Raw genomic sequence first — 11,566 nt, forward strand, 5'->3', positions numbered from 1 at the left:
CAGAATTTAAGATGATGAAGAGTCCCATCTGACAGGGAGCAGGTACTCTTGTTTTCCAGTGCTTGCTCCAGGCCACTTCAATGATGGAATTGTACAGTCTGTCTTAAGAGAACTCTCACTATGATATCTATGTTTAAGATATGTGGGGCAGGGAGGAGTTCAGGGAGGGATAATCTGTGCTTATGAGAATGTAACTTCAGGTGGATGGAGTTGAGCTGAATGTATATAAAATTTGGAGAACTCCCCCACTAACCTACTAGGAAACATATATATATATATATATATATATATATCTCAATCCCTGATTTCTTATGCTGATCTCTGTAAAACACAATACTTGCTTCTACTTCAGTTTGGTTCCAGAGAAGAGATTGTGACCTAAAGTCCTTGCTTACAACATTTGGAGGTTCACTTTTTGCACTTTTTTGTGAACTCTCAAATTCAGAGAAATGCCACTGACTTCACTAGGTTTACAGAAGACTCGTGTGCTTCCTCAAAGATCAGAATCAGGCCTCAAGGTTTTTTTTGTCCTACAGACCTATATTCTTCATCTTTCCTGAGTCACAAAACCAGCTGTACTTTGTTGCAAAGCACAAAAGTAGCAGTGATTCTCCTTCAGCATATAATTTGGTTATATGAGTTAAAAGTGGAGGTACTTCAGGCAAGAAGCTATGAATGCCTCTGTGAATCATTTAGATATTGGAATCTTTGAAAAACTTCTGCTACATGTTGCTTACAATGCTTTAGGATATAATTACAGGAATGACAGATCTCAGTGTTATGCCCATTTTTTTGTTCTGCTTTTTTTTTTGTGGGAAGGCAAACTGAAGACCAAACTGGACTGGTTGAGGACTTCTTAATCCTCTTTTGTTAATTTTGTTCTCTCAAATTTGAAACATCACTCCCTTTCCTTGCAAGGTGCTCAAGGCAGATGGACATCCTTCCTGTCTGAATGGTGACGGGCTTTCTCTGGGCTGGTGACAATGTTGTTCCACAGGACCATCCAGTCAAGGAGGACAAGCGCAGGGACCTTCCACCATTCTCTTCTAAGACAAAGCTTAGCAAGTACAAGAGAATGCAAGTTGGGTCAATTTAAGAATTCAGCAGAGAGGCTTCTACTGTACCTAGCAGATCGGAACTTGAGCTCATGGTAGCATTGCACAAAGCTGTGATAAATGAAAGTGATTGGCAGGGCTAATAAAACGATGCCACTAACCACACAAATTCCTCCAAGAATCCTTCCAGGTACAGTGATGGGACACATGTCACCATAACCAACTGTGGTCATCGAGATGATCACCCACCAACAAGCAGCAGGAATGCTGGCATAATCCTTATTCTTTGCTCCCAAGTCCAGCCCATTTTCAAGAAGCTGTGAAAGTGCACTGAAAATTGCCATAGCAACACAGATAAAGACAAGTAGCATCACCATCTCTCTGTAACAACGCTTCAGAGTCAGACCAAGTGTTTGAAGGCCAATGAAATGACGGGCCAGTTTAATCACCCAAAAGATTCTCATCATTCTTAAGACCCTCAAGGTGACTCCAGCCCTCTGAAGCTGTGAATTTTCCCCTGTGAAAACTGTCATTAGAACAGAGATGTAGTACGGAGTAATTGCCAGCAAATCAATGATGTTGAGAGGTCTTCTGACAAACTCACACTTGTTTTTGGAGACGATGAACCTCACAATGCATTCTGCAGTGAACCAGCCTATGCAGATAGCTTCAATTATCCTGCCAAAAAGAAACAAAGGACAGCATTTATTCTCTGAGCAAAGTCTTCAGGGGATATTTGGTTTGTTCACAGATATTACCAAAGTGACACTTAGACCTTCACAGATAACAAACAGAAAGTCATGCCATCCTTATCCTGCACCTGGCACTGGATTTCAGCAATTAACCTGAGGATCTAGTGAGAGTTTAAACTGATAAGTGCTAAGAACTCACTCACTGATCATTTTCTTTGAATTATGGATCAGTACTAGTCATAGTACTGGGCAAATATGCCAACAAAAACTGGAATCCTACAGGAAATTATAGGACATAAATGCCAATGTGTAACCTCATCTAGAACAGCTGAGTTTGGGTTGTTTTTTGTTGTTGTTGTTGTTGATTGAGTTTTGGGAGATTTTAATTTTTTTTTCTAAGTCTGTGAGGCCTGATCCCCTTGAGAATGCCAAAGGTTGTAGATCAGTGAACTGTCTGATTATGAACAGCAACATATAGAACCAGACTGCTAAACTAAAATGGAATTGCAGATGGAGTATGCAGAAATAAGTATTTGCTCTGGATGATTCATGCATATTAGTTCTTTAGGAACCAACCTAAACCAGTCTATCTGATCTGCATCCCAAACAGAGCCTTACCTACATTCAGACCTGTATAGGTATTGCCACTAAATACAAATGGTATTTTATTTTTCAGTATAGTATCCATAAAGTACTAAGCTTGTGTCCTGCCATTTACCACTATACACTTCATTACTGAATTTTCTCTTTTGTTGTAAATGTAAGTCCACCTAAACTATATCACAGCAAAAATGTCAAGGTAAAGAGATGTTAAGGTAATAGGCAAGATCCTCTTCTTGCCAAATGTAAAAGAAATCCTGGAAGGGGATTTCAGTGTGTTCTTAAATATTTTCAAGTCCTAGTGCATTGAATGAGACTTGAGAATATCTCAACTTGAAACTGGGGGAAGGTAGAAACAGAAGGTAAAAATGTTGTTAAAATTATTTAGAAACTGTTGTGCACGTGGTCACAAATCTCCCTAAGATTTCAGACTGTGCTCACTGTTTTAATACATGAAGGCATGGAAGATAATCTTCCCCTCATTTCTCCATTTATCTTTTTAACCCATAGTTTGAGCAAAGAAAAAGCTCATCACTGATGTCTTCTCTTATCAACAGCTCTGAAACCAAACTGGTGTGAGATCAGGTTCAAAAATACTGCCAGGAAATACAACCAGAGTTTTTTGCTACTGCAAGGACTTTAACAAGGTAGTGTCTGTTGAAACATTTTGATTTGCAAGTGAAAATCCAACTGTCATTTCAAACCTGAAATTTTTCTTCCCTAACACATCTGCATAATTTCTTACCAGTTCTAAAATCTATTGCTAGTAATAAGTTAGTGGCCTGTTAGAAAGACAGTATTCTTCTCTAACTGATGTAATTATAGGCTCTTTAAACTAACTTTTTAGTAGATGTTTTACAAACTAAATTTTTTTTTTTCATTAATTTTTTTTCATTCATTCTCTTTAGTTTTAAGCTGAAATTGGAAGAAACAGTAACAGTCACTTGGTGTAAAGTCATAGGGTACATTGTAATTTTAGACACAGTAAATTTACATAAATTAATTACTTAAATATTTAGTCACATAAAATTGGACCATATTTTTCTTTTTTTACCAATAACAATGAAAGTTCTGTAAGCAAGTGGTCTTTCTTCATAAAGGGCTTTGAGAACACTAGTTCATGTTAGCACCTTTTGATGGAAAGACTTTTGAAATTCAAAACCAGTTTGCTTTTAAGAATTAGGTGTTCTCTTAAAAACGAAGCTTTTTGAAACTTCCTTTATGTTAGAAAATAAATCAAGAAAAAAAGCTTAATGGATAAGTTTTCTTAAATCCTTTTTTACTTATGGTGAGGAAATCCCTAAGATTTCCCCAGTACAATCAAACAGCAAGGTCATGGTAATGGATAAACTGGTGATGTCTGAATGTACTTATATGTTGGCTAGTTGAGCTCTCATGTAACCATTAAAAGAGGATAGAAAGTTGTAGCCAGGAATATTCAACAACTCCAACAGACTATTTCTTTGCATTTTGTGAGATTTCTCTGGTAGTGTTGTCTGTCTCCTATGACATAAAGCATTTAAATGAAAAAGAAATTTGTAATGATACAATTTAAAGTTTTTAATTTGTTATTTCCTCCTGATTCTCTGGTAGTGTTGTCTGTCTCCTATGACATAAAGCATTTAAATGAAAAAGAAATTTGTAATGACACAATTTAAAGCTTTTAATTTGTTATTTCCTCCTGATGCCCTGATAATGTCAGAAATATGACTCTTCCATTTTGTCACCCCTTAGACAGGTTATCTCTGGGTTGAGATTTAAGGAAGTTAAGGTCCTGATCGTTGTGATACAGTAGAAATTTTCTTCACAAATCCATATTAATTCAGTGGTCATATAATTCTGGGGAATAGTTGTACAAGTAAAAGTCCACTAAATATGATCAATCCATTGTTTTACTCTGGCAGTTCCTGGGACACGAAGTACTGTAAATCAGATATACTCCAGTAGGAAGGACTGAAGAAGTATTTTCTTCTAGAACAGATTTGAAGCAAGCTAAGGAACATCAATGATGCAAAAATGACAAAGTGAGATCAAGGCAGTGGGGGATACATTAATGCCACTCCATTTTAATTTGCACTTCCACTTCTCCATTTTGCATCCATCCTTCTTTCCCCTGGCTGGGGAGAAGATAATGAAGTAGGGTATCCCTTATTTTTTTCCTTCCTCTACTTACTTTTCAGCCATCAGTGAAACATTTTTCATTTTTGCTCTCTTGTCACTCCTTTTTTGCCTGTGTAGATGGATTTTGGCAGTACTGGTGAATCATACAAAAATGAGTGCTTTGGTGAGAAAAACTAGAAACCTCTGGCATGTTGGGAAATCTGGAGTGCTGCTTTATACATTTCCCTTTCAGATCAAATCTCCCTCTCCTTGCAGTGACTTATCTTTATAGTTAACCTTATCAGTGGATAAATAACATCTATTAAGGAAAGCAATTTTAACAGTTAGTCCTTAAGAGAACTTAACAGAGTATGAAGTTAAAGCCAAATAAAAGGCATATACTCAGAAGACTAAAGTACCTGTATTTTTTATAATAAATTCTTAAAATATTTTCTGCATATTCACAGGACAGGCTGCTTTTATTGCCTATGTTTGGAATAATGCTGTATTAAAATCTATAACTATGTAATTAAATAATGCCTTTATTTGGTAAAAATGTAGTACCTGCTTTATAAATTTCCATCCCAGTTTTTGGTTGGTTGGTTTTTTTTAGTTTTAAAATAGCTGGTATCCAAAAAGGAGAGGGGTAATTAAAAATAAAGTCATGAAGTATTTCCTTAAAGGTTCCCCACAAATTTTATGAATAATCACAGAAAATACTAAGTCCTAATTTTTATTCAGTTACAGGCTATTCCTGATCAAACTTACTGTTCATTGTCCCAGACCAAAGCACATAAAAGAGAGTTTTGCTCACAAAATTTTAAGCTGCTTGGTACTTAGCAATCTTTCAAGATTGAATCTTTTGTCCATAAACAGAAAATCAAGCCTTTGGAAGGCTCATTCCTACTGTAATCCCATCACTCTTCAGTTTTCTGTTCCATATGACAACTGTCTCTCAGAATAAGCTACTTTATGAACAATGAGTTAAACCATTTCAGAAATCATCTTTTTCAATCACTAACAAGTTTAGTTTATTATTACTAAAAAAGAAAACTATGTTGTAGCTATCTTAGAATTTCAACTTAGCAATATTCTTTTCCTCAGCTTGCCAATTCGTATACTTTCAATATCCCCGGTGAGTTGGCTGAAATCAAGCCAAAATATTCCTTAGTGGCATTATTATCTATTAAGCTTGTAAATAAAACATACACAGCAACAGGACACATGAGGAAAACAGATGATATGATTAAATACAGTATATGACAGGATTAAAGACTGTCAGCATTGATTTGTTAAATTGTTGCTAAAGACTATTTCCATGTAAAGTACATTAAACCAGAAAAATGTCCAAGCAGTAGCTAGAATTATCAAATTCCTGCTCAGGAAGACTCCTAAGTGATTTCAGCAAATGTTTGGGGGTTTTTAATCCTTTTGAAATCAAGGGCTTCCTTCTCACTACAAACTGTGGAGTAAAGGCCACAGAACAGCCAGTTTCCCTGAATTAAAAACCCTGCTGGCTTTTTTTTTCACATTCTGTTCCTGCTTTGGTAGAAATTATATGTTGTCATGCATTAAATTCTAGTGCTTTGTGTGGGAGGCTGTAATGACCCATCACTCCCCAGGGCAGGGGCAAATCCCTTTCACAGCTCAAAGAGGAGACCTGGATACAAACATCTTGAGCCCTGAGATCCTCAGCATCTTTACACTGTATGTTGAACAAGACTGGCACTTAGCTCTGGTGAGTTTAAGGCTTGGCTGTGCCCAGGCAGTGACATACATCTGCTCTTTGTTTCACCTCTGTTTTTCAAAGAACTGGTAAATTCAGTAGAAGAATCTATGCCTGTGTTTTTAACCTAGGTCTTTGGTTCCATTCTCTATCTTCAGCCCACTGTTTTAACCTAGCAAAAATGTGATATTCAAGTTAGATCTTGTCCAGGAAAGGAGTTCTTACTGTTTTTTGAAGAGATACTGAACATGAACATTCAGGTGTTCTGAAATTCCACCACTATAAAGGAATAATATTTTTGGTATGTCTAAAATACAAATGCAGTTTTTTTAGGCTGATATTTTGCAATGATTAAAAAAGCCCACTGGCTCTTGATGAGAGATGCTGTTTGGAGAAACTACCGTGTTTATTTGCTTTTGCTTAAGAACACAGAAATCATGTGGGCTTGATAAATCAGTGATTATTTCAGTACAAACCTAATCACGATTATTAAGTGCAAGAGGACAACCATCTCTTCTTAATGCTAACAAGCTACTCATATTCAGCATTAGAAAAATAGTTTTAAGGCAGGTAGATAGAACTGGCAGTAAGTCAAGCAGCTTCAAATGATTTCCTATTACAGGCTTGAGAAGCTCTCCCTAGAAGATTACGCTCCCAATCAGTGTATGGACAGGTCCCTGAGCAGAAACTCACAGCATGAATCTGTTGGCACAGTTCAGAGGACAGCAAAGATGACTTGAAATTGCCAGAAGCAACAGAAGGCATTCCTGCTGTCTCCTCCTAAACTCTGCAAATCTAATGCAAATCTTTAGCTCTGATAAGTGGAACTTGCCAAGGCAGGGAATGGAGCAAAAATCTTAGAATGAAATAAATTTAATAACTCATCCCTCATCCTGAGAACAGGTCTGGGAAAGGCAATCCCTCTGCAGTCAGGGAATTGTATTTCAGTGTCTGTAATATCTATGAAATTCCGAGGTCAGATTTCCCATCCCTCTCTCCTTGAATAAAGCTTACTCCTGGTAACAGAGGTCTCTGTTGTCTTCTGAAGGGTGTTATCCCAAAGGATCAGAAATAGCCACGGGCTCTTCATCCTTTGACAGCATGGTCACCATGAAAAGGCATAACAACGTAATGATTTGTGAAAAAAAGTTTGGTGGATTCAATTCCTCTTCTGCTAAAGGGGTGATCATATATGGAAAACAAATACATCTGGTGTTAGCTGGCAGTCCCAGTAGCCCTCACTCCAAGCCTCTTTTTTTTGTAGACGCCAGAATTAGTGACCCCCTCACTTGCTGAGATGATGTCCAGGCTGAGAACACACTGCTGGTCAGCTGCTTTCAGTACAGCTGTCCAAAGCCATTCTGGGAATGGTTACCATGGGAGTCAGCCACAGAAATTATCCATGTGGCACCTTTCTGACATAACACACTGAGGCAAGGGCAGGAGGGCGTATTGTGAGAGACCGAAAATATCAGAGTTGCTGGGTTTCCTGAGGTGTTCTCACCTCACCTCTGAGGCTTATGCTGAGCTGAATAACTGGTTGCATCCAAATCTATAGACTAAGGATTTCTAGATTAGTCCATTCAATTTTCACACCTAAAACTTCTCAAAATATGTTTTTGGAATAATGTACAATTTTCATGCTAGTAATGCTATACGAGTCAAAACTCACTTGAGTACAGCAGTAATGTAACAATTTCTCTTGTGAAAAAATTTTAAATTTTTATATTACTATGTTAGATAGAATTTCTTTATTTTGATGAGGAACATTGCTTAATAAAAAATGAATTTGGTTTCAAACTTTTAAATATAGCAGAAACAAGTGGACAGATTTTTTAAAGCCTTCTTTCCTAAGAGGGACTGTATTGCCAGAGTATGCAATCCCAGAAACTTCCATGGGATTTCTGTGGTCAGGCTTTCAAATAAACCACTTAGCTACTTAAGTTTTGCAAACCCAACTATTTTCAAATTAAATAACTACAAAGTAAAGAAATCATAAACACATAAAGGTAAATAAAGTCAGATGACAACTGGGCATGTTAGGTCCAGTCCTATGGCACATGTCAATAGTGATAACTAAACTGGACAGCTCACTTAAAAGCAGCTGTAGCTAACATGCTCTTTTCCAGCTAAAACAGACTTTTTAGCAATGAAGCAGCATGTGCAAAAGAGAGGAGTGGCTCCACCTTGGTGGTCACCTGTGGACCGAGAGGCACACATTTGTGTCTTTTTTCCATGTGTCTGCCCTCAGATTGGGATCGGTCCCTGTGCAGTCAGTGCATGGGTTAGATGACCCCGTCTGTACTGATGCTTATACGTGACAGACTTTTGTGACATTGGTAGAAACTTTTCAGCTGGTATAAACTTTTCTATTTTTTTGTTGCAATAACATGGAGTACTACAGCTGGTACAGAAGAAACTCACCCCATCATTGGTAGCTGTCCTTCTGGTTCTAAAAGGAGCCTTCACTGCCCTGGGAACTGTTTGGCTGTACTGCACCTTACAAGTACTTAGGACCTTATCCTTCTAACACTTGGTGTACAATGTGCAATTGTTCAGAAGAGTAAAATTAGGGTCTTGAAGACAAAGGCACTATGAAAGAAAAATTACACATCCTATGCCATATTCCTCTGCAAGCTGAACTCTTTCTTGCAAGAGAAAATTTGTGGTTGATTCCCATGCCATGAAGATGTGAGCCAAGACATGACCGATGTGGTTAATGCTATTGTAGTGTTGCATCTATTTTCCCATGCCTCTTGGGAGTATCTCAGCAATTTGCTGCTATACAAAGAGATCACCCACAGCATCTACTCTTTGAAATAACCTTGCTAAGCTTTTTAATTGGAAGAACCTTTAGGACCTCCTTTTGACATATCTGAATCTAAGCAGGAATCAACAGCTTCTCCCACTACATCTGCTTTCTTTTTGTTCATACAATTAATTCTTTGGCTCAACTACAATGTGAAATACAGGTGCAGTTTTCCATTAAGCTAATGGAAACTATGAAAATACTTTCCAAGGAATTAATCTGGCTACTCAGATATAATATATCACATTCCAATTAACTCTATGGTAAAAGATGATGATTTCATAATGACAAGGCTGTAATTTCACTGTAGTGCCCTTTTAGAAGAGCAGAAGCTCAAAACTTTTTGTTGAATATCCTGTCTGGTTTTTAAAAAGGGAAAAGCTAGCAAATACCAGAAATGTTTACTTCTTTCTTTATATGTCGGTCTTATTTATGGGAGAAATTCTACCAGACTGGTCTCAATTTTGTTCTCTAGGGAACAAGGAAGATGAAGGAGAGAGAGAGGGAACAGAAGAGTGCAAGAGTTGCATCAATGTAACCCTAATCTGAGGTCACAAGAAGATGGAAAAGGGTTTGTTCTTAGTAGTAAGGCTCAGGATTGAGCCTTATACCCCATGCCCTGTTTTCTGCAACAGTTTTGCAGTGTTTATTATGCTTAAAGAAAATGTAAACATTTGTTACATTTATACACTGGGGTGTTTGAATGTTGCATTTGCAAGAGCTTGATGTACAGTTTGATCATCTCCCGTGTTCCCCACACAGAGAATCTGAGATGTAAAGGGAGGAGGGGGGTAAGGCTATTCCCACATACAGCATTTTACCGGAGCACAATCGTAACAGGCACTTCATCTGCTCTAGCAGAAGGACTATACGAATACATCCAGAGTACTTACAGGATTTGTCTTTTCCCAAAGGAAAAGACAAAGGAATTGCATTCTTTTGGAGGGTTATTTTCCTTTTTTAATTTTATTTTATTTTTCCCCCAATCGTAAGGCATAAATTGATTTCCAGAGTGTCTGAAGTTCTCTGTGTGGTCCCGCGTCTCCTTAAAGGGGGCAATAAGAGCTCCAAGAGCCTTCACGGAGGGAGGCACCCTCATGCGAACAGGAGCTGTATCCCGATGGCTCCGCTCCGCTGCCAGCCTGCCCAGACCCGAGCTTGCCGCCGGCCCCTGCCCGACTGCAGCGCGGCCGCTCCGGGCGTCCCCCGCCCGTCCCTGCGCTCGGGCCACGGGTGCCCGGCAGAGCCCGGTGGGAGCCGGAGCTGCGGAGCAGCGCCACTCCCCCGACACCCCGACATCCCTCCCCGGGCCCCAGTTCAGGGCCGGGGTTTCAAGGCGCAGACGATCTCCGCCGGTGGAGGCTACAGCCACGGACCATCAAGACAAGGGGCAGGAAGGACACACTGGACGGGACACACGGGGACCGGACAGCGGGAAAATAAAGGATCCTCCTACCCTGAGGGCTCCCTCACTGACTCTGCTGTGTACCTGCTCTGCTCCTCCACGCTGCGATTCTCCGGCGCCCGCCACTCGGGCAGGGTGCTGGCGCACAGCACCACCATGGACACAATGACGAAGAGGATGGAGACGGTGGCCAGGACCTGGGCGGCCACGGAAGACGTGGGCTCCTCAAAAGTCCTCCTCATCCTCTCGAGCCACTTCCTGCCCTCGGCTCCCGGTGGCCGCCGGCCCTTGCCCTCGGGGCCGCCATTCGGCTCCTCCGCCGCATAGTAGGTGCACGTCTCGGACATGCGGTCGTCGAGGCGGCGCTGGCAGCAGTAGTCGAGGTGGGAGCCCTCCAGCCCCCAGTAGATCATCTCGTTGTAGAAGGAGAGCTCGCACATGTGCGGCACGAAGCGCAGGTGGCCGTGCCGGACGTACAGCATGATGAAGCCGAAGGCCTCCGAGTGCCTGTCGAAGAAGTACTCGTTCCGCTCCCGGTCGTAGTCGTCGCACACCTCCAGAACGTCCTGCTCCGAGAGGCAGCCGTGCAGGCGGCTCACCCGGCGCAGCGGGAAATCCTTCAGCACCTCCCGGGAGAAGGAGTACCGGGTGCCCCCGACGTTCAACACCACCGAGGGACCGCGGCCAAAGTTCATGGCTTGGGCGGGACGGAGGAGGGGAACGGCGGGCAGGGCAGGGCGGCGAGGCGGGGGGCAGCGCGGGCGGCAGCGGCTGCCCCGGCTCCGGCTCTGCGCGCACCGCTGGCGGCTCCCGCTCGGCGACGGGGCGGGCAGCGGGCGGGGAGGGAGGCAGGGGGGGAGGGACAGAGGGAGAGACGCGGCCGCGGGCGCCCCAGCGGCCGCGCAGCACCGGCGCCTCTCCGCTGCGCTCCGCCGGTGCCGGCTGGCAGGCGAGCGAGGGGCGGTGCGGCGACGGCGGGGTGGGGACACGCCTCCTCCCCCGCCCGCGCACACCGAGCGGAGCGGGACTCCCGCTGGCCCCCCGCTCCGGGCACCCCTCCCGGCACGGGGCTTGGGCGCAGCGCGGGGACCCGCCAGCCCCGCTGTCCGCCCCGCCAAGCGGCGCTTGCTCGAAGTTGTCCGCTAAAGCAAGTAACACTTTGTGGGCGTTTTCCCCCGC

The 11,566-nt window shown here is 42.0% G+C and overlaps 1 protein-coding gene across 2 annotated transcripts; it reads right to left on the reverse strand.

The window, feature by feature from the left end:
- Window positions 1–1,087: 1,087 nt before the first annotated feature.
- On the reverse strand, window positions 1,088–11,082 carry KCNG3 (potassium voltage-gated channel modifier subfamily G member 3). Of its 2 annotated transcripts, none has more exons than XM_041413618.1 (2): window positions 10,472–11,082; window positions 1,088–1,733 (listed from the first exon to the last, which is right to left on the reverse strand). In XM_041413618.1, exons 1-2 carry the CDS (start codon window positions 11,080–11,082, stop codon window positions 1,088–1,090), a joined length of 1,257 nt encoding a protein of 418 aa, XP_041269552.1. The 2 variants fall into 2 exon arrangements, with proteins under 2 accessions (XP_041269552.1, XP_041269551.1); XM_041413617.1 differs by having other exon boundaries at window positions 10,439–11,082.
- Window positions 11,083–11,566: the final 484 nt, after the last annotated feature.

Source organism: Onychostruthus taczanowskii, unplaced genomic scaffold (assembly GCF_017590055.1).
Source record: "Onychostruthus taczanowskii isolate IOZ18803 unplaced genomic scaffold, ASM1759005v1 scaffold42, whole genome shotgun sequence".
NCBI lineage: Eukaryota > Metazoa > Chordata > Aves > Passeriformes > Passeridae > Onychostruthus > Onychostruthus taczanowskii.

What these genes read in the sequence shown, in the direction of transcription:
- KCNG3 (XM_041413617.1), bottom strand. Translation starts at nt 11,082, where the DNA reads ATGAACTTTGGCCGCGGTCCCTCGGTGGTGTTGAACGTCGGGGGCACC. An exon ending in TCAGTGAGGGAGCCCTCAGG is followed by an intron (nt 1,734 to 10,438) that starts GTAGGAGGATCC and finishes TCTTTTTGGCAG; the next exon opens with GATAATTGAAGCTATCTGCA.